At 42.7% G+C, this 23,932-nt stretch overlaps 1 protein-coding gene across 1 annotated transcript in view; it reads left to right on the top strand.

Annotated features, from left to right (window-relative positions):
- EFR3A (EFR3 homolog A) overlaps positions 1-23,932 on the top strand; it is a 2,300,516-nt gene that overhangs the window by 296,487 nt on the left and 1,980,097 nt on the right. The window contains exon 4 of the mRNA XM_044066245.1: positions 13,784-13,911. Coding sequence (XP_043922180.1) covers positions 13,784-13,911 — 128 coding nt within the window. The remainder of the gene's footprint in view (positions 1-13,783; positions 13,912-23,932) is intronic.

Below are 23,932 nucleotides of genomic sequence, written 5' to 3'. Positions count from 1 at the left end.
AGGAATGGTGTAGTGCTAGGGAGAGAAGAGGAAATGCCAAAAAGTGTATAGTCATCCCCTTTGACAAAAACAAAGTGCCCACAAATTACCACATAGGTGGTAATCCATTAAGTACAGAAGAAGTAATTAGGGACCTGGGGACCCACGTTGATAGCAATCTCTCATTTGACAACCACGTGGCCAAAGTGGTTAGAAAAACATTTTATATAGCCCACCTAATCATGAAGGGATTCACATCTAGATCAGGGGAGGTCATCGTGCCTCTTTACTCATCCCTCATCAGGCCCATAATTGAGTAGAATGCCCCTTTTGGGATTTACCTTACCAGACACCTGCAGCAACTGGAAAGACCCCAAAAGTACCTCACCAAGAGAATCAAAGGGCTCAAACAGATGTCATATGCTGCCCGGTTAAAGAAACTCCAGCTCTACTCAGTGGCATACCGCCTGTTCAGAGGTGATCTGTGCCTGACATATAAAGCCATGTCCAACCTGGAATTAATGGACATGCTGCACCTCAGAAAATCCAAATCCCATCGAGCTATGCGCTCGAGAGACTTGAACCTTGCCACTGAAATAAATAGGACATGCTGGAGGGACAGATTCATAACCCAGAGGCTCCCTTCACTCTGGAATAAAATCCCAGTCCAGGTTAGGCAGAGTCCCTCATTGACTCTCTTCAAGAGGAGTCTTGATGAGTGTTTGGGAGATCATAGGTTTACCCCGGGTATCACTTCTGTGTCACTGTTAGACAGAGGCACAGTATACTAACCTCGAAAAAGGGCACAGCAAAATAAATTTAAAATGGGTGGCGAAAGCCAAACACATTCTGGCTAGGCTTATAAATGCCCTAGGGCAGATAGCCTAGTATGAACCTATGAACCTATGAACAATAAGAAGTTCAGATTTAACTTTTTATTTTTTTTTATTTTATTAGGACAGAGTGAACTTAAGACATGGGGAGTAAAGAGGATAGGGGTGGTGTAAAGAGCTAGGTGAAGATAGAGGCTGGAGGACAGGAGTTCGAAAGCAAGGTAAAGCGGGGGTGGTGCAGGTTTAAGCAACAGTGAGCGTAAAGAAAGACCCAACATGGATAAGAGAGTGCACATTGTCAGGGTTCAGGAAAAAGAGATAAGAATGGGGGACAGCTAGGGAAGCCAATACCAAGAGGAAGGGGGGTTCAGAACTAAATTTGTGGCAGGTAATTCACTGGGGAGCTTATGCAGCCTGGCAATGTGATGCAGAGAAACTAGGGCAAGGCAAACAGCAATTTTTAAAACAAGAAAAAATTCACTTGGAGACATATATCATTGCTTTTAAAAAGAGAACAGATGAGGCTGGCCGTTGGGCAGATTGCCGGTTTCATGCAGGAGTGGAAAGGTGGCAGAGTGCTTAAGCCCTGGACTCAAATCAGCAAATATTCTATTCACTTTATATACTGAGAGTCCTGTAGCTTGCTCACATTGCCAGGCGGTTTAGACACCACCAGTGAGAAAGAGGGAAAGGATGAGATATATACTCCCATGAGGTTACACTCACACCTTTACATACATTTCCATGACATTACACTCGTAGCTTTTCCACATATATTCCTACTATCCCCTCCATCACACTGTTCCTTCTCTACTTGTACTATCCTACGCAATATAATCTGCTACCATATTTCATGACCTCTAGAATATTAATAATTATAATAATCAAGTATGCAAATAATGCTGCATCTTCCTATCAGGTTTTCCATACAATTTATGATTGAACACTGACTTTAATATGTCTGTTGAGTTGTTATTATGACCAACTAATGCATAGTTTTTCAAAATTTGTGCTTGAATGATATGACTTCATTACGTCTTAAGTTCTCATTCTAACAAACTAATGCGTTTTCACATCTGTACTTGAATGTTATGACTTTATTAGGTATGTCTAGTTTTTCCTTCTGTTAACCATATGTAACTGGAGCTTTTCTCCCTGCACCGCCACTGAAAATGGGTACCTGCTCAGAGTTTGTCTCTGCCTAACATACAAAGCTATGTCAAACCCAGAGCTGTTGGACATGCTACACTTAAAGAAATCCCAATCTCTCTGAACCACACACTCCAGGGACCTAAACCTTGTCACCACAATAAACAGAACATGCTGGAGGGATAGATTCCTGTCCCAGAGACTTCCGAAACTCTGGAACTACCCATTCATGTCAAGCAAAGCTCCTCATTGGCCCTCTAAGAAAAATCTTGACGACTGGATGGGAAATAGAAAATTCACCCCGGAGATCACTTCAGCGACACTGCTTGACAGGGGCACAGAAACATAATTTTCTTGGGTGACGAAAGCCAGGGAACCTGTTTGGCTAGGCTTATATAGGCCCCAGGGCTGATAGCCTAGTACCTACCTATGAACCTGTAAACCTCATGACTCCTCCTTTCCCACTAAATGAATGCCAAATACAGCAAAGGAAAGGAATGCACAGCTTTCATAATATGTCATATGCAGATTGCCTCAAATGCCCTATTACTGTCCTTGGTCCCCTGCAGAATGTTGATGGGTGATCTAGGTCTGTCACACTAATACATCCCTGGCTCCTGCTCTGATGGACCAGTTTCACATTTACAAAAGAAACAGCATTAGAACTACCATATTTAAATACAAACTTTGCTTGGAACAAAAACTGGATATGTTGGAGGGACACGTATATGTCTCAGAGAATACCCCCTTCTCTGAAGCAGGTTTCCCATCCATCAGAATCAGTTTTCACTTGATTCTAGTCGAGCATAATGTGGACCTGTGGATGGGAAGATAGTGGTTTATGATAGTTTATTACATCTGTTTGAAAGACAGTCTTATAAACATGTGTCACTACCATCTTCACCTGTGCAGAAAAGTCTTTAGTCCTTGCTTCTACTAATGGTCAAGATATTGGTACTGTGGAGAAACCAGACTTCCAGGATGACTGGGTCTGTAATGGCACAGCTCCCCACAACCCTCCTATATACATTTTCAGTCCCTCCACATACAGCTAAGTACTCCACTGTCGTAGATACTTATTAAACTCTACAATTAATACTGTTGGACTTAACTCTTTTTGTAAGTATGTAAATATATTTTTTTAGTAAGTATGTAAATATATTTTTTTAGTCTGTAAAAATATTGATATGTATATATCATGTGTTTGCATTTCTGCTTTGTCTCTCTAATGTTCTTGTATAACTGATTTTGGCCATATTTTTGGCACAAATGTTTGATTCTCTGTAAACTGTTTGTGTTTTTTTTTTTGGAGCTTTTCTCCTCAGGTCTCCACTGAAAATGGGCCACAAACCCAGCTGGACCAACCCGGTCAACAAATGTCAATATAAATAAATAAATAAATAAAATACTGACACCCCCCCCCCCCCAAGTGTATAAAACTAGGAGTGAAATGAAAGATCGTATCCCATGTTAGTGAGGACCAAATGCAGAACGTGTCAATAGCTAAAATGCCTGACATGGAACAGTAAAGGAATTCTGATATGGCTATTGCAGGCACTCCACTGACTGGCCCCAAACATCAGGCCTACTGTAGAACAATGGCCATACCAAAATTCCCAATGTAAAAATACCAACCAAAGCAACCTCAAAGTCATGCTGATAAATGCTAGGAGTCTTAACATGAAACTGCACTCACTGGAAGCAGTCTCTCCATGGAGGACACAGACATTTGAGCAGTCACAGAGAGCTGGTTCAAGGCTGTGGAAAACACCCCAGCCATACCGGGGTCACACTTCCTTCCATATATTTTATGCCTGATGTACTGCACCTAGAAGGGCCAAAGGCTTTGTTATGATGGCTGGATGTGTTTCCTTGGTAGGATATCCCTTTAGTAAGGAATACTGCAACACTGAAAAGTAGGGCATTTACTGTTTATGGTAAGTTCCATCCAGTTATGTCTGTAGGTAGACTATATTTGTGGTCTGCTGTAATTACTTTCATATATGTGTTCTAGTCTGTGCAGGAACTTCCACCTTAAGTACTAGCCAAACTGGAGGTTAATGTTTTTCTCAGTCTCTGTTTGCTTACCCCTGAAGCTGTTTCAGGCGGTCACCTGTTTTTCAGTGCCAAGAGGAGGAGTTTAGGAATTGTACATAGATATATTCATACATTATGCTCTACATTTAAGTTTACACAGCCAAAAGTTTGGTTAGAGTTCAGGAGTACAGTCTCCACTACCTGTATTAATACAAATTAGCAGTGGTGAATTTTTGGATTTTCAGCCCTGTGGTGGCCCACAGCTCAACATATACTGTTAAACTCCATGAGATAGATTCCCTTGTCACCAGTATATCCAGGGCTTCCATCCTCCATTCTGTCCCAGATAGACCTGGAAGTAACCCCTACCCCCCTGCACCTATCTCAGGCAGATTTAACTTTTGTCTTCATCCTCATTGCAATATTTAAGAGAGGTATTTGAGAAGTTTATAAAGGCACATGTTATTTTATGCCCTACCCTTTTAGATTTGTATCAGAAAGGCAGACCATTTCCATTACTGTAACCCACCTTTTTGCATAAGCCAAGTCTCAAATGGAATGTTCAAAGGTCCTGATGTTCATCGTGTTTCACTGTTGCAGTCATTACACTTGGGTTATCCTGCTGGCAGGCTACCCTCAGTCGGCCTGAATTCCAAAGTCCTGGTCCGGCGTCAGTTGCTGTCGCCTCTTCCCTGACATCAGTGCGTCAGGGGTATATATGATGCAGCTGACGCCATTTTCTTCAGTCTTTCTTGCCGCGCGGTGCCTGAAGCAAAAGCAGTTCGCAAGTGTCGGTCGGCCGACTCCTGAGATTTTCGAAATCGAATTTCAGCACCGAAGTCTTCAATAAAGCTAAGTACCCCGTTGGGGAAACTTTTTCTTGCTCCAGACCGATATCAATAAAAGATAACAATTGTATTTCTTGTGGGAAGCAAATACCTCATAAGGATTGTCACTCTTACTGTATTCCTTGCCTAGGCCCTGACCATGATGTTGCTAGTTGTCGGTTTTGTGCTAGATTCAACCAACGCACTATTAAGCATCGGTTTGATTTTGCTTTACATTACTTTGGCCGAAGGTTTAACTACATAATGCCGTCGGAGCAACTGACGACCGGAATTCATAAAAAACGCAAAGACAAAGAAAAGGACAGGCATCCGAGGTCCAAAACCGACGATGAAGCCTCTTCTAGGTCAGTCGCCAGTTCTCAGTGAGGCGCTTTCGCAGCCCCTGACAACCGCTACCTCAGAGCCACAGGCTGCCTCCGACTCCCATGTGGAGACAACTAGGCCTCTGGAAACTCAAGGTATTGGGCCTACGAAAACTATTCCCTCAGTTGGGTCCGGAGCCGCTGAGCAGGCATCGGCTTCTGAGGGTGTTTTCAGACCTTCACAGCTTTCTATCAAGTCCACTTCAGCAGCCAAGGCAAAGTCTAAAACACCATTAAAGACAAAGAAACAAGTACAGCATTCTCCTGGACAGTCATCCATGCCAAAGAAACAGATGCTTAAAATGGCCGAAGACCTAATTACTTTGATCAGGGGTTCCCATCCTCCTCCTGATAAAAGGCCTAGGCAAGACACTGACTATGACTGCTCTGACCAGGTTTCTATTTCCTCTGATTCCTCTTCAGATCAGGGATATTCTCTTCCTCCCTCTGAGGACTCTGATGCTGAAGAATCTATCCCTTCAGCCTTTCCTCCCGAGGATTACTCTTTTGGGGAAACCCTGCACACCATGAGGGAGCATTTCCATTGGGAGAGCCAGGATTATTCAGAATCCAAGAAAAGGCTCAAGAGACTTTATTTTACTGCTTCAGCACATGCCCCTTGCTCCAGTACTTGATATTGTTGATGTTTTTTCTGAATCCAGTTTGTCTCCTGATTCATTACCCCCTGCACCAGTCAAGCCAGATAGATAGTACAGGGTCCCAGACTCTCATAAATTTCTTTATAAAAACCCTGCTGCTGACCCAGAAACAATTTCTCAGGGTCCCAAAGGGGTTAAGGCTTCCACTGCTAAAAACCCCGTTCCCTTTGATAGGGATTCTAGAGCACTGGATAGATGGGGGAAAAAAGTTTACACTTCTGCTACTTTAGTTGTAAAGGCTTTAAACTGCCAGTTTCACATGCTTAAATATCAACAATACCTAATGTCTTTGCTAAAACAGAAAATGCTTGCAAGCTCAGAATGTCCTGACAATAAGGAAATGCAGGATGTATTGCATGCAGCTCAACAAGTGGGAAGGCATACTCTACAATGTGGTTTTGATTCATTAGAGGCTTCTTGCAGAGCCGCAGTTACAGGCTCTGTAATTCGAAGGCATGCTTGGTTAAAAGAACAGAGTTTACCTGATCATGTTAAAGCAAAATTATTGGATGCTCCATTACAGCATGATACTTTGTTTGGTGTTAAGGCAGAAGAGGTGTTAAAGAAAATGGAGGATAAAGCAAAATCAATGCAGACAGTAAAGGATTTCTTACAGGTTCAGCCACCTAGATTTAGCAGGAACTGGCCTTCAAAGAATTGGTCCTTTCCAGTGTCAGACAGGCCACAAAGAGGGCGATACAGACGCCCAAGAGGCAGATCTCAGCCACAAGGCTCTTACAGACCTAAACAATGGGGTGCTTCAGCCCCCAAAGGCGGAGAAGACAAATCACAACCTTATAGGAAACAGTCCCAATGACTTCCCTCTACAAAAGCCAAGCACTTACCTTTTGACAGGGGGGAAAACTAGCACTTTTCTCACAAAATTGGCACGTGATCACCCAGGACAAATGGGTACTGAATATTGTTTCGCAGGGTTACAGGTTCCACTTTCACACCCTACCAAGGTCAAAAGGTATGCCAGACCTGCCATAAAACCAATGGGCAGAGACACAAAAACAAATTTCTGCTCTCATGGACATGAGAGCTATTCACAAAGTACCACAGCAAGAACAGGGACAAGGATTTTACTCAAGACTTTTCTTGGTACCCAGAAAGGACAAAGCCTGGAGACCAATACTGGACCAGTCAATTCTAAACACTTTCCTGGATGTTCCAAAATTCAAAACGTTGACACTGCAGCAACTTCTACCCATGCTGGGCAAGAAGGCTTGGCTAGTTACTTTGGACCTCAAAGAAGCATACCTGCATGTCTCAATCAGGCAATCTTGCAGAAGATACCTCCGATTCATAGCTGGCTCAATGCATTACCAATTCTCTGCACTGCCCTTTGGCTTGTCTACTGCGCCCAGGGTCTTCACAAAATGCCTGGCACCAGTAATTGCATTTTGCAGACAAAAAGGAATTAAAATATATCCCTACTTGGACGACTGCCTTATTCAAACAGAGAGCAAGGACATTCTACTAAAGCATCTGGCGTTTGTAAAAGAATTACTAATTTGCCTAGGGTACACAGTAAACGAAAAGAAATCAAAACTAGTGCCCTCTCAAGAGATAATATTCCTGGGTGCAAGCTTAAATACAACTGCCCAGATGGCTTATCTCACACCAGACAAGCAAAGGCAACTGACTCATTACCTTCAAATAATGGCAACAAAGACCCAGCTACCTGCAAGAAAAATTCTACAGGCTTTGGGCTTCATGGCATCTTGCATTCTGCTAATTCCATATGCAAGACTGCATATGAAGAAGCTACAATGGTACCTAAAAAGTGTTTGGACTCAGCATTGCCACAGCCTGGAAACAATAATAACTCTTATTCCCTGCCTGCAACAGGAGTTTCAATGGTGGGCACTGGCCTGTCACCACAACAAGGGACAGCCTTTCACTTTACCCACAGCCAGGCAGACACTAACAACAGATGCATCGGATTATGCCTGGGGAGCACACATGGCAGGAAAATGTATTTAGGGCACATGGCCCACGGACCAAATGCATCTTCACATCAATCAAAAAGAGATGCTAGCTGTACAGAATGCCCTGACAGCCTTCGAGGATCTACTACATCCAGGACAACTACTACTAAAGACGGACAATACTACAGTTATGTGGTACATACAAGCAAGGGGGCACACATTCCTACCCCCTCTGCAGGCAAGCCATGACTTTGTGGAACACCACTGACCTGTCAAGTACATCTGCAGGCACAATTCCTGCCAGGAAAGAAAAATACTCTGGCAGACGAACTAAGCAGAAACCTCATGGACCCTCACGAGTGGAAACTAAATCCACAGGACTTTAGCATGATAACAAGGAAATGGGGATGTCCAGACATAGATCTCTTTGCCTCCCCTCACAACTACCAACTACAGAGATTCTGCACAAGGACTTATCACTCACAAGCATGGAAAGTCGATGCTCTATCTTTCAGCTGGAAAACCCTAACAGTGTATGCCTTTCCACCACTGCCTCTCCTTCCCAAGGTACTCCTAAAAGTCAGACAAGAGAAGCCAAAAATGATTCTGATTGCCCCAGACTGGCCATGCCAGCACTGGTACCCAATCCTAAAGAGCTTGTCTCAAGGCCCAGCCTGGACTTTACCTCTAATTCCTCATCTTCTGACTCAACAAAACAATCAGATCCTGCACAGCCAACTCAGAACTTTAAATCTGGCTGCATGGCGGATAATATAGCCACTCAGAACACACCTCTCTCTAAAGCTGTTATGGATGTCATTTTGGAATCCAGGAGGCCCAGCACCAGGAAATCTTATGCAGAAAAATGGAAGCGATTCTGTGCTTGGAACCAGGCACAAGGACTTGAACCACTTGTTCCAAATATTCCTCAGATTTTACAATACCTAACTGAGATGCTGGACAAAGGCCTATCCTTCTCATCAATTAAGATCTATGCCTCTGCCATTTCAGCTCATTACAATACGGAGCCTCCTATTTTCTCTCATCCTCTGCTAAAACAGTACCTCAGAGGGGCAGAAAACATAAGACCCCCAAGGAGAGCACTGATACCTACATGGGACCTCAACTTTGTCTTAGAAAAGCTCACACTACCTCCTTTTGAGCCAGCCAATACAGCTGACATAAAATTCTTATCATGGAAAACTGCTCTGCTCCTAGCAATAACTTCAGCAAGAAGAGTCTCAGAGTTACTGGCATTAATGGCAGTGGAAACTTTTATCATTTTTCATCCGGACAGGGTTTCTCTAAGGACAAACCCAACATTTATGCCAAAGGTAGTATCCAGTTTGGCTCTTAACCAAACCATTCATTTGCCAATATTTTATCCAAAGCCCCAGAATAAAGGGGAGAGACTTATGCACTCTTTGGACATACACAGGCAGCTACGCTTATACTTGGACAAAACAAAATCTTTCAGAAAAACTGAGCAACTGTTTGTAGCCTATGCTGCAGGATCACAAGGAAAGGCTATCTCAAAACAGACTATTTCAAAATGGATAGGACACTGTATTCATTTCTGCTATGCACAGCATGGCAAGTCAGTGCCTTAGAATATTAGGCCACATTCTACCAGGGCAGCAGCTACTTCAGCAGCCGTTCTCAGAGGAGTACCAACCAAAGAAATTTTGGAGGCTGCAACTTGGAGTTCAGTGCACACTTTTACCAAGCATTATCACTTACCTCTTTACTCTACTCTAAATCCAGAGCAAGCTTTGCCACTGCAGTTCTGCAGGGCCTCATAGCCACTCCTAATCCTATTTAGACCCAGCCGCCCTACCTCAGCTTTGGGATTCAACCCAAGTGTAATGACTGCAACAGTGAAACATGATGAACATAGTTCAGTTGTGTACCTACCATAAATGTAGATGTTCGAGTGTATTCACTGTTGCAGTCCAGGTTACCCACCCTCCATCCCCCTTTATTTGCTGGGACTTATCTATACTTCTCTGTACTATACAACCTATGTGGTGTATTTGCTTGTAGATGAAGGTATTGTGTTTATTTCACTGTATTTTTTTATAAGCAATATGTATTGCCTACCTTCTTGGGGGCACCTGACATCTGGGGCAAGAAAAACTGAAGAAAATGACGTCGGCTGCATCTTATATGGCACACTGACGTCAGGGAAGAAGCGACAGCAACCGACGCCAGACCAGGACTTTGGAATTCAGGCTGACTTGAGGGTAGCCTGCAAGCAGGATAACCCAAGTATAATGACTGCAACAGTGAATACACTCGAACATCTACATTTATGGTGGGTACACAACTGTACTTTCAGCACCCACACAAAAAAATCCTTTGGCCATCATCCTGTGATTTTTTTTTAATGTAGATGTCAGTTTTATGCTGACTGGACCATACTTCTACCTCATGTTGCCCAGGAATACTTTGAGAATGACTTTAATAGTCTGTATAGCCACCTGCTCTCTATTAGTACATTTAGTTTGATGCCAGAGTTGTACTAAAGCAGGCCACGCTTCCATCTTTTTATTATTAATGCCCCTTTCCAGGGAGCTAGGTTTTAATTCTGTGTTTATTTTATTTATTTATGTATTTATTGACCGGGAAAGTCCACTGGGCCAGAAAGCACCATTTTCAGTGGAGGCCTGGGGAGAAAAGCTCCACAATTACAGACAATTTTAGATTACAATTTATACATTATAAAATGTAAAACAAAAATAAAAAGGTCAAACAATTTTAAACATATTTCAATTTCTGATTAGACATTATTTATTGTAGCAATCACAAATGAAGAAATCATAGACATAAGGGTTGACATGAACCAAATTTTAGGGTAAGTAGCAAAAGCTAATTTAAGGTGGTTTATTCATAAAGGTAAAGGAACAGACTTGGTTATTGAAGTATAGTTCTTTCAGTTTTTTTTTTTAAGTTATTATTGAATCAAGTTGAGTGATAGAGTGAGGGAGGGCATTCCATAGTTTAGCAACTGCATGGGAAGAGGCATTGTCCGGCTCTTTTGTTTGGTTTAGTTACAGTGAAAAGTTGTTTTTTGGTGGATCGTTACGATTTGGGGCTAGGCTTGTATTATTGTTTGAAGAGATGGGCAGTAATTAGGGGTATATAGCAATTTGTGGGTAAGAGTAAGCTGGGTAAATTATAGGTAATGGGGGAAATCAAGCCATTTTATAGATTTTATGGCCAGGCAGTGATGAGTGCGAGTTGGCATATTGGAGACAAACTTAGCTATCTTAGGACTGTAATTTGTTCAGAAGAGATGTGTGTAGATTAGTAAAGATGGAACTACCATACAGAAAAGAAGGGAGAAGCAGACTATTTGCTAGTGTCAGTTTGAGGCTTTGTCTAGTAGAACTTGTGCCTATAGAGTTTACCAAGCATAAAATGGGTCTTTTTGATTGAGCTGAGTATGTGATTTTCAAACATACATTTGTCGTCGTCAGTAGTGATGCCAAGTAGCTTAGCGTTCTTTACGATTTCATTTCGATTTCTGTATTGAGTGAGAAAATTTTAAAGTCTAGAAGGGGTTTGGAAGAGAAGAGTAAAAGTTTTGTTTTTTTGGGATTCAGTAATAGTTGGGCCTCGGTGAGCCAGGATTCAATGGCAGTGAAAGTGTCTTGTGATAACTTTTGGAGATCTGAACTGTTATTAGCAGATGTGATTATAGTTGAATCATCTGCATATTGTATAAGTGTACTATGAAGGGAAGCTTGATGGAGATTATTAATAAAGATGTTAAAAAGTAAAGGTCCAAGGATAGACCCTTGGGGGACTCGTGTTGTTATTTAGATATTCAGATAGATTGCTTTGTCACCTGTCTAATCTGAAGGAATCGGGTCTGGTGTAGTATATTTTTCACATAAGTGTACCTAATCTTTCTTATCTTGAGAGCTTTGTAATGACCACTTTCCATGTGGGTTCCAAGGCTCAGCCAATTTAAGTACATAGTTTCAGTCCATTTGCCTTTTCCTGTATGTTAATGATCAGATTGAGGAGATCCTTGGAGGAATTTTGTATGAAAATACAGCTCAGTGTTAATTCCAGTGCATGTTGCACTCTGATCAGATTCAGAGAGGGTGTGCAAATGCTCAGTGTAATATTTGTCACTGGCCTGTCTAGTGGACCTTACCCATTCCAGGGACTTTGAAGCATGGTTTCTTGTCTCTTCTAGAGTCTGTTCTACTTAACCTCACCATTGCTAATAATTTGTGTATCTGGAATACCAGTTGAACACAAAATCTGCTCTTTTCTTTTCAGCCCACTTATTATAGTGCCCCTCCCCCCGCCCACCCCACGATCAAATAGTCAATAAAGTAAGTATGGAGCAAGTGAACGCACAGTCCCCTCATTTTCCTTTTCTGGCTTCTACCTTATTTCGTGTCAATCTCCTTTCCCCTCATCTTTTGGGTAGGTCAAGCTTTGTGCAGTTTCTTTCCATAAAGGCATTATCTTCTTTATTATTTTCCCCTTCAGGACAGACTTTTCCCTTTCAAAATTAGCAGTATTATCATCATTTGCAAGAAAGTTCAGCATTCTCTGTAGTCTAAAGTATGTTTCCAGGGTTATAACTATACCTTTTCCATTTATTAAGGCACTACTAACTTGGATGTACTTCACGCCCTTATGTGTTTCAGTAAGCGATACAGTGCATTTAATAGTTGACTATTCAGTCCTTTACATTCTAATGGTTCCTGTGTTTACATTATAGGATGCTGGTTTACCTTGCTGTCCAACAGGCAGTACTACACTGATGTGTTGCTTGTCTGGTGTGGCTCTTATTTCTGACTGAAGTTCTGTTTTTGATTGCAGAAGTTTTGTACTTCACCCATAGACCATATCCTGTTGTCATCAATATATTAATAATAATAATAGTGCCCTGTGCAGGTAGCATAGACGGATAAAACCTTGAATATTGCTCAGATGACCCAAGTTCAAGTAGAAGCACAGGCTGTTGATGGCACATACAGAGAGGATGGAACTGCCCATCCTGGGGTGGAAGGAGGCGTACCGGTAGTGGCACACTTGCATGGTTTGATTTTTCCTGATGATTTCTTGGAATGCAACCTCCATTTTGCTGCCCAAGGGTAGGTGTGACCTTCTGCTGTGTCAGTCCCTTATGGAAGGGTGAGGCAGTTCAGTGCTGACAGTCATTGCACGCCCCACTCTACTGTAATATAGGGTGGGTGCATGGGTGGGTACTAATAAGGTAAAACACTCCCCTGGCAGCAATGTGACACTGTCATGGGATGCCTTGTTCTCCTTGCTGACCCAAAGCATTGTTCTAGCAAGTCTGGAGGAGATGGGAGGGTTTGGTCAACCCAGCAGTCAAGGGGAGGCACAGAGTATCTGATGGTCACCCGTGAGGGAGCAAAATAAGTAAAATGAGTAAAAACATAAATAATGATTAGAGAGGAGGCAGAATGTCAGTCAGTACCTTTGCCTGGCAATTTAAGTTCCAGTGATCATCACTGCAACATGTAAATGGTGGTGCCACATTTTGAGGTATTATTATTAGCATCCATCCATCATCTATCATTATAAGCTTTGGTAATCTGTCATGTGGCTAAAGGGAGGCTGACCAACTCCTATCACATATGAACATTATGTACTTACTATAACAATAGATGTTTAGGGCCAGGTCCATCTTCCTCTATGACTCAACTTCCTTTCTGCAGGCTATTTGATCTTGTTAAGAAGCTCTTTTAGAATTTTGTTTTTATCTTGCTTGCTGTGCTTTAATGTGGGCCTACAGAGATCTTGAAGGGTCCATTCTGTAGGGGATGAGTTTTGTAGCCTGGGAAAGTTTTTAGCTGCTGATCTAATCAACTCCTGTAGGTAGAGGAAGAGAGACCAGGTCCTACATGTCTATTAGAGTAATAAGTAACTTTCATTTTTTTGTTTATTTACCATAAATATACTAAGAGTTTTCTTCTTTCTTGCTTCTAGGATGGTCTGGTTAAGGCTGACATGGAGAAACTGACATTTTATGCAGTTTCAGCACCAGAAAAATTGGATAGAATTGGAACATATCTTTCTGAAAGACTGAGCAGAGATGTGGTTAGACACCGTTATGGGTGAGTATTTTCATAATTATGTGGTACGTGGTAGAAAGTTTTTTAATGGATTTCTTACAACAGTAGGGTAGCTCAAATGACTACATAAAAGCAGAGTGGCCTGTCATCATTTAGTTTGATTCAAAGCTAGCAAATGATCTTGCAATTAGCGGGCAGCTAGAGGCAGCACTTAATAACTGCAAGTGCTAGAACCAACGAATATGTATGCCAAAAAAAAAAAATGGCAACCTACTAGAACTGCATTTTGTCTTTCCCATGAAATTCTTGAATTTTATAACACATTTTGATTCTACTGCATCTTCTGAAATGTCATTCCATACATCCACAGTTTCTTTCTGGAAAAAAAAATACTTCCTTATCAACTCTGAGCTGTCCTTCTGTATTCTGTTTCTGTACTCTTGTTGCTTTGGCTCTTCCTGATGTAGATGCCCCCTTCTTGGACTGCAATTTCTTTGTGGTCCTTAAATATTTCTTGTGCCCTTTCCCCTCCATCTTTCTTACATATATTTGATGTGTGTGTATGTGTACACACTCTTGCATCAAAATATATATGTGTATATACACACACACACACACACACACACACACACACACACACACACAAAAAGAGTTTATTTTATTTACAGTAGAGAGTAGTTTATCTGAATGTCGATTATCCGAAATGTCAGTTATCCAAACCCATCCTTCCAAAGTTTTCGAGTAGGAAAAATACAAGTCTGAATATGTAAACGTTATACGTATTCACTTGTGTGTGTTTTTTGAGCTTGTAGCCTGCCTGTGTGTGAAAAATATTCTTTATTGTCCGCTGGAATAGTTGAATGGTTGAAAAGTGTATTCCTTGTGTGCTGAAAAAACAAGATTTTAGAAGTTTTTATCCTGTTCAGTTATATGTTTGATTATCCAAACTACCCTAGGTCCCAGTTAGTTTGAATAATCGACTCTGTACTGTATTTTCCATTTGTTTTCTAGAATAGAGCACTGATCAGAATTGACCTAGTTTTGTACTCAGTCCAGAAGCATACAACACTAAGATACTAGCTGTTCAAGCTCGTACAAAGATATTCAAAATTTAACATTAGATCTGATGTTGTCACTGTCATTCTTCTTCAACTTATGGGTTCTTGGATCCGACTCTGCCACTTTCCAAGCTGAGAAATCAAAGCTCGAGCTCCTCCCATCCTACCCATAATGCCTCATTCCCCAAATGTACCCCAGAGCTCGGTTACCGCTCATTGAGGACTTATCGAGTTTTCGTCACTCCAGAGCTCCTCCAGTTCTCCGAGTGATTTTTCTGCCAGTGAGTTTTAGCTAATCTTTAGTTGTACTGTTGTCTTTCCTTCCTACCCAATCTCTTGCCCTGTAGCTGTTCCCTTCCTTTTTGTCAGTTAATTAGGTTTTCTGTCCGACTTAACCTTACCAACTTGTCTTTTTGTCTCTCTTCCTTATTCCCTTAACAAAAAAAAAAAGCCATTTTCTCTTTTCATTTTTCCCCTTTTCTTCACAGTGATGTCTGAGTCTTAAGTCCAATTCTAAATTGGAAAATCCTCTAGGATTTAAGAAATACACTTCCTGTGGGCACAAGATCCCGATGTTCTTTGTGTATCACTGTTGCAGTCATCACACTTGGGTTATCTGCCTGCAGGTAGTCCACAGTCGGCCCAAATACCAGAGTCTTGGGATTTCTGCATCAGATGCTGTCGTCTCTTCCATGACGTCAGGTCATCAGGGGTATAAAACATGCAGCCGACGCCATTACATCAGCTTTTCTTGCCATGTGAGAGCCCGAAGCAGAAGCAGTTCGCAAGTGCCGGTCAGCCGCTACCTGAAATTTTCATTTTTTGAGTTTCAAACCTGAAGTCTTCTAAAGCTAAGTACCCCGTTGTGGATCCTTTTTTCTTGCTCAAACCGATGTCAGAAAAAGTTAACAATTGTCTTGCCTGTGAAAAGCAAATACCTCGCAGAGATTTTCATTCTTAATGCATCACCTGTTTAGGCCCAGACTACGACGTCCCTCGCTGTCGGTTTTGTGTCTTGTTTAATGCCCGAACTAGTTGTCGTCGGGCTATCTTTCTCGCTAAATTCTTTCTCTCTTGTTCTCTGTATTCCAAAATGGCTTCGATAACCCATCCAACTACCGATCTTCAGAAAAAAAACGTAAGGATAAAGACAGAGACAGACCGCATAGGTCCAAAACTGCCACCGATGCTTTCGTTAAGCTAGTTGCCAGTCCATCGGTACTCAGTGAGGCACCTTTGCCGCCCCTGATGCCCGCTTCAATAGATTCGCAGGCCTCTGCTGAGACCCATTCGGAGTCTGGTATGCTGCGAGATGCTTCTTCGACTATGGAACCTGTGGATGTCTCTACCTTGGATGGGTCCGGAGCCACTGTGCAGGCACCAGCTTCTGAGGGTGTATTCCGACCTTCCGATGTTCGTATTAAACCAGCAACTTCGTTTGTGACTAAAACTACTGAGTTTCTCAGGCCCAGGGTTCGCACTACATCTAGAAAACCGACAACCAAAGCACATGCTCAAGCTCCCATGCCCCAGAAATGCTTAGAATGGCTGAAGACCTTATAACTTTAATTAGGGGAAGCCAGCCTTCCCCCTCTAAAAGACAAAGAATTGATTTTTCTTCTGATTCTACAGACCATGAGTCCGATGGCTCTGATCCCTCTGATTACCAGGACATACCCCTATCTACCTATGAGGATTCAGATGCAGAGGATTCCATTCCCTCTGCCTCCCCTCCAGAAGTTTTTTCTTTTGGTGAAACCTTGCATACCTTAAGAGAGCATTTCCACTGGGAATGCTAGGACTATCCTCAGTCCAAAAAGAGACTCAAAGAATCTTTAGACTTGCCTCAGCACAGGCCTCTGGCTATACCCCCTGTCCTGGATATTGTAGATGATGTCTTCATGGAATCCAGTCATACTGCTGATACTTTACCTCCAGCTCCTGGAAAGCCTGACAGGTACTACAGAGTACCTAACTCTCACAAATTTCTCTTTAAGAATCCCACTGTGGATCCAGAGACCATTTCCCAGGGACCTAAAGGCATTAAGTCTACTACAGCCAAAAACCCTACCCCTTTCGGACAGGGATTCTAGAGCTTTAGACAGATGGGGTAAAAAGGTATATACCTCGGCAACTCTTGCCATCAGGGCTTTGAATTGCCAGTTTCACATGTTGAAGTACCAGCAACATATTATGGAACTAAATAAACAAAAAAAATGTTGCTTCCAGATTGTACAGAAAATAAAGATTTACAAGTGTTAATGCATTCTGCAAACCAAGTTAGTAAATATACTTTGCAGTGTGGTTTTGATGCCTTAGAAGCATCTTGCAGGGCTGCTGTCACTGGGTCTGTATTGAGAAAGCATGCTTGGCTGAAGGAACAAATCTTGCCAGACCATGTCAAAGCAAAATTACTAGATGATTCATTAAACCAAGAACTTTTGTTTGTCACAAAAGCAGAAGGGGTTCTTAAAAAGATGAAGGAAAAAGCTAAATCTATGCAAACTGTTAAAGATTTCGTACAGGTGTAGCCACCTAGCTGCAGTAGGCCTTGGCGTTCTAAAAACTGGTCCTTTCCAGTCCCTCCCAGGCCTTCTCAGGCCAAACACAGGGGCAATAGACCACCAAGACTACATCTCGGGGTATGCAGATCTAAACAATGGAGTACTCCCACCTCAAAAACAGGGAGCGGTAAACCACCCCCTTATGGAAAAAGTTCCCAATGACTTTTCTTTCATCCTTCCGAGCCATGCCCAAGTACTTGCACCCCTTGGAGGAAAACTCGCCCTTCATGCAAAAACTAAATGTCCATTACCCAGGACTGATGGGTTCTAAACATTGAATCCCAGGGATACAGATTCTTCCACTCACTGCCAACCCCAAGCAGGTTGCCAGACCTTCTTCCAAACCAGTTGACAGAGGCTCAAAAGCAAGTACTCTCTCTTCTCAATATCAGGGCTGTTCAACCTGTTCCAACAGAACAAAGAGGACACCGATGTTCTTCGTGTTTCACTGTTGCAGTCATCACATTTGGGTTATCTGCTTGCAGTAGCCCTCAGTTGGCCTGGTTAACAAAGTCTTGGGTGCTGCGTCGGTTACTGTCTCTTCTTCTGTGACGTCAGGTAGTCAGGCATATAAAACATGCAGCCGACGCCATTACACCAGTCTTTCTTGCCGTCCGGTGCCTGAAGCAGAAGCAGTTTGCAAGTGCTGGTCGGCCGATTCCTGAAATTTTCGTTTTCGAGTTTCAGAACCGAAGTCTTCAACTAAAAGCTAAATACCCCATTGGGGAAACTTTTTCTTGCTCTAAACCAATGTCAGTAAAAGCAAATAATTGCATTTCTTGTGGAAAGCAAATACCTCATAAAGATTTTCATTCGTACTGTATTCCTTGCCTAGGCCCTGACCACGACATATGTCGCTGTCAGTTTTGTGCCTTATTTAAACCACGACTTATCCGCCGTCTGTATATTTTCACTTCTAAATATTTTAGTGCTTGGTTCAATTATCCAGATATGTCTTTGGTAAGCCATCCAACCACCGACATTCCAAAAAAACGCAAAGATAAAGACAGAGACAGGCCGCCTTGGTCAAAAGCTGCCGATGACGCTTCTCCTAAGTCGCCAGTTCTCGGTGAGGTGCTTTCGCAGCCCCTGATACCCACTACTTCAGATTCGCAGGCCTCTACTGAGACCTATTTGGAGTCCGGTATGCTGCAAGATGCTTCAACTGTGGAACCTGTGGATGTCTCTACCTTGGATGGTCTGGAGCCGCTGTGCAGGCACCGGCTTCTGAGGGTATATTCAGGCCTACTGACTTGCATATTAAACCGACGCCATCTTCTGCTTCAAGGCCTAAAACTCGAACCATGCCTAGAAAACTGACACCCAAACCACATGGTCAGGCCTCTATGCCTAAAAAAAACAAATGATAAGAATGGCTGAAGACCTTATTACTTTAATCAGAGGAAGCCAACCTTCCCCCTCTAAGAGGCCTAGGACTGAGTTTACTTATGATACTTCTGACCAGGATTCTGAAATTTCTGTTTCCTCTGATGACCAGGATTTACCCTTATCTACCTATGAGGATTCTGATGCTGAGGACTCTATTCCCTCTGCTTCCCCCTTGGAGGATTTCTCTTTTGGTGAAACCTCGCATACGCTTAGGGAGCATTTTCATTGGGAAAGTCAGGAATTCTCTGATTCTAAAAAGAGGCTTAGGGATTTCTTACTCCTGCCCCAGCACAGGCCTTTAGCTATCTCTCCTGTACTAGACATTGTTGATGATGTCTTTACGGAATCTAGCTTGGCCCCTGACTCTTTACCTCCTGCTCCCAGAAAACCTGATAGATATTACAGGGTTCCTGACTCTCACAAGTTCCTTTTCAAAAATCCTACTGCGGATCCTGACACCATTTCACAGGGACCCAAGGGCATTAAAGCTACTACTGCCAAAAATCCTACCCCCTCTGATAGAGGCTCCAGGGCACTGGATAGATGGGGTAAGAATGTATACATTTCTGCAACTTTAGCCATTAGGGCCTTAAACTGCCAGTTTTATATGTTAAAGTATCAGCAGCATATTATTGGATTGCTTAAACAGAAAATGATGTTGATTCCTGATTGTGCTGAAAATAAGGAGTTACAAGATTTAATGCATTCTGCTGAACAAGTTGGAAAACATACTTTGCAATGTGGTTTTGATTCACTAGAGGCATCTTGCAGGGCTGCTGTCACTGGGTCTGTGCTTAGAAGGCATGCTTGGCTTAAGGAGCAATCCTTGCCAGATCATGTTAAAGCTAAATTACTGCATGCTCCCTTAAATCAGGACCGCCTGTTTGGCAATAAGGCAGAAGAAAAGTTCTTAAAAAGATGGAGGAAAAAGCTAAATCTATGCAAACTGTTAAAGATTTCTTACAAGTACAACCTCCAAGAATTAGTAGGCATTGGCCTTCTAAGAATTGGTCCTTTCCTGCCTCTTCCAGGCTTTCTCAGTCCAAACCCAGATCCAGCAGAAAACCCAAGCTTCAGTCCCAGGGTATGCACAGGACTAAGCAGTGGGGAGCTCCCACTTCCAAATCTGGGAGTAGTAAAACTCCACCCTATAGTAAACTGTCTCAGTGACTTAACTTAAAAAATTCCAAGCACTTCCTAACTGACTGCCCCTTTGGGGGGAAAGATTGCTCTACATGTAAAAAAACTGGGAACTCATTACCCTGGACAAATGGGTTTTAAATATAGTGTCCCAAGGATAGAGATTTCACTTCCACATGTTACCAACCCCAACAGGTTGGCCAGACCTACCCCCAAATCAGTGGGCAGTCTCAAAAGCAAGTACTCTCTCTTATAACCATAAAGGCTATTCAAACTGTACCAGAAGAGGAAAAGGGACAAGGTTTCTACTCAAGACTTTTCCTGGTACCCAGAAAAGGCAATTCATGGTGTCCTATTCTGGACCTGTCTAACACCTTTTTGGTGATTCCAAAATTCAAGATGCTGACTCCTTCACCAGTTGCTTCCTATGCTAGGCAAAGATGCCTGGTTGGCAACACTCGATTTAATGGAAGCATACCTGCACATCCCAGTCAGTGAATTTTGCAGAAGATACCTACGCTTCAAAGCATGTACACGCACTGTCAGTTCTGTGCACTGACCTTTGGCTTATCTACTGCGCCCAGGGTATTCACAAAGTGCCTAGCTCCAGTCATTGCATTTTGCAGGCAAAGAAATATTCAAATATACCCATACCTGGACGATTGTCTAATTCAGGCAGAAAGCCAGGGCATACTTTTGAATCATCCAGCCTTTGTACAAAGGGTGCTAACTTTTCTGGGATACACCATAAACGAAAAGAAATCACACCTGGTACCCTGTTCACAAATTATATTCCTGGGAGCAAGCTTGAATACAACTTCCCAGATGGCTTTCCTTACGCCAGAGAAACAAATTCATTTGACAACCTACTTCAAACTAGTGGCCACAAAAAGCCTGCTATCTGCAAGGCAAACACTGCAAGCCTTAGAGTTCATGGCCTCTTGCATTCTTCTAATTCCATATGCAAGACTGCATATGAGGAAACTACAATGGTATCTAAAAAGCCTATGGTGTCAACATTCTCAGGATCTAGAAGCAATGATTCCTATCATACCTTGCCTACGCCTAAAGTTCCTTTGGTGGGCAGAGGCCTGCCACCAAAACAAGGGACTACCATTCACTCTACCCCCTGCTGCCTAAACCCTTACAACAGACGCATCAGATTATGCATGGGGGGGGGGGGGCACACCTGGCAGGGAAGTGCATTCAGGGCAAATGGAACCCAAGTCAAATGCACCTGCATATCAATCAAAAAGAAATGTTAGCTGTACAGAATGCTCTGACCGCCTTCAAGGGCCACATTCTTCCAGGACAATTAATGGTAAAGACCGACAACACCACTGTTATTTGGTACATAAACCATCAGGGGGGTACCCATTCTTACCCCCTCTGCAGACTAGCCATGGCATTGTGGAACACAGCCTTGAGCTACCAAGTGCATCTACAAGCTCAGTTCCTACCAGGAAAACTAAATACACTGGCAGACGGACTAAGCAGAAACCTCATGGACCCACACGAGTGGAAACTGGAGCCAAAGATTTTCAACATGTTGACAAACAAAGGGGGAGCCCAGATATAGACCTGTTTGCCTTCCCCCAAAACTACCAGTTAGACAAATTTTGCACAAGGACTCCCCACAAACAAGCTTGGACAGTGGATGCTCTGTCCTTCAGCTGGAAAAACCTGTCAGTTTATGCCTTTCCTCCTCTGCCTCTCCTCTCCAAAGTACTACTAGAGATCAAACAGGACTAACCAAGGATGATATTAATTGCACCAGACTGGCCACGCTAACACTGGTACCCCCTCTTGCATAGTGTGGCACTTGCCATAGACCCCTACCCTGTTATCTCAGCAGGAAAACCAGATTCTGCACCCTCAGCTTCAAACCCTGAACCTAGCAGCCTGGCTAATTACCTAATCTCTCCTTTACCATCCCTCAGTAAACCAGTGATGGATATCATTTTAGAGGCAAGGAGGCCTAGTACTAGAAAATCTTATGCTGAAAAATGGAAAAGATTCTGTGCCTGGAACCAGTCTCAAGGGATGAGCACAGCAGCGCCCAACTTACCTCAGATTTTACAGTACTTGGCTGAGATGCTTCACAAGGGCCTTTCCTTTTCCTCCATCAAAATTCATGCCTCGGCCATTTCAGCTCATTATAACACAGAACCTCCCATCTTCTCTCATCCACTGCTCAAGCAGTTCCTCAGAGGGACCAAAATTTTAAGACCACCCAGGAGGGCCCCAGCTCCAGCCTGAAACCTTAACTTTGTATTGGAGAAACTCACTCTTCTTCCTTTCAAGCCAGCCGCTCGTGCAGATTTAAAATTCCTTTCTTGGAAAACAGCCTTCCTTTTAGCAATCACTTCCACAAGTAGGGTATCTGAATTACAGGCCATTATGGCAGTGGAGCCTTTCATCATCTTTCTTGAGGACAGGGTGTCCCTCAGAACCAATCCCTCCTTCATGCTCAAGGTGGTATCCAGTGTGGCTCTTAATCAGTCCATTCATTTGCCAACCTTCTTTCCTAGTCCACAGAACAAAGGTGAATGGATACTGCACTCCTTAGATTTGCACAGACAACTTAGGTTTCACTTGGACAGGACTAAACCTCAAAGGAAATCTGAACTGCTGGTGACATTTGCTACAGGGGCAGAGGGGAAGGCTATTTCAAAGCCAAACATTTCTAAATGGATAGGCCGTTGCATTCATTTCTGCTATAAGCACCATGTAAAACCTATCCCACAAGGGATCAGACCCCATTTAACCAGGGCTGCATCTACCTCTACAGCCTTTCTCAGAAGTGTCCCTACCAGGGATATCCTAGAAGCTGCTACCTGGAGTTCTATACATACTTTCACCAAGCATTACCATTTTCCAATTTTCTCTAAATCCAGAGCTGGCTTTGCCACTGCAGTCTTGCAGGGTCTTATAGCTGGTCCTAATGCTATCTAAATTCCTCCTCCCATCCTTAGCTTTCGGAATCTACCCAAATGTGTGATGACTGCAACAGTGAAACATGAAGAACATAGTACAGTTGTGTACACTTACCATAAATGTAGATTTTCAAGTGTATTCACTGTTGCAGTCCTAGTTACCCTCCCTCCAGACCCCTGATTTTTTTTGGCTATACCTCTACTCTCCTTTACTATGCTTAAAAGCTTTTTGGTGTGTATGCTTTTTTATTGGAGGTATATCCTTGTATATATATATATATATATATATATATATATATATATATATATATATATATATATATATACATCTGGGGCAAGAAAAACTGATGTAATGGCGTCAGTTGCATGTTTTATACCCCTGACAACCTGACGTCACAGAAGAAGAGACAGCAACTGATGCAGGACCCAAGACTTTGTTAATCAGGCCAACTGAGGGCTACTGCAAGCAGATAACCCAAATGTGATGACTGCAACAGTGAATACACTTGAACATCTACATTTATGGGAAGTGTACACAACTGTACTTTTCTACTCCACACTGTTTCTGGTGCCCAGAAAAGAGAGCTCTTGGCGCCCTATCTTGGATCTGTCCATTCTCAACACCTTCCTGGTGGTCCCAAAATTAAAAATGCTTACACTGCAACAGCTTCTTCCTGTGCTAGCCAAGGATGCCTGGCTAGTCACCCTAGACTTAAAAGAAGCTTATCTGCACATCCCCATAAGGGAATCTTGCAGGAAATATCTACGTTTTAGGGCAAAGGCCCTATGCATGATCAGTTCTCTGCACTTCCCTTTGGCTTATCTACTGCGCCCAGAGTATTCACAAAATGCCTGGCTCCAGCCATTGCATTCTGCAGTCAGGGAAATATTCAAATTTACCCATACTTGGACGATTGCCTGATTCAGGCGGACAGTCAGGAATTGGTACTTCAGCACCTGGCATTTGTAAAGACAC

This window comes from Protopterus annectens, chromosome 3.part1, assembly GCF_019279795.1.
Source record: "Protopterus annectens isolate FY-2018-M chromosome 3.part1, PAN1.0, whole genome shotgun sequence".
Taxonomy (NCBI): Eukaryota; Metazoa; Chordata; order Ceratodontiformes; family Protopteridae; genus Protopterus; species Protopterus annectens.
Note: the sequence above shows the minus strand (reverse complement) of the source record. Positions and strands in the feature narration are given on the sequence as shown.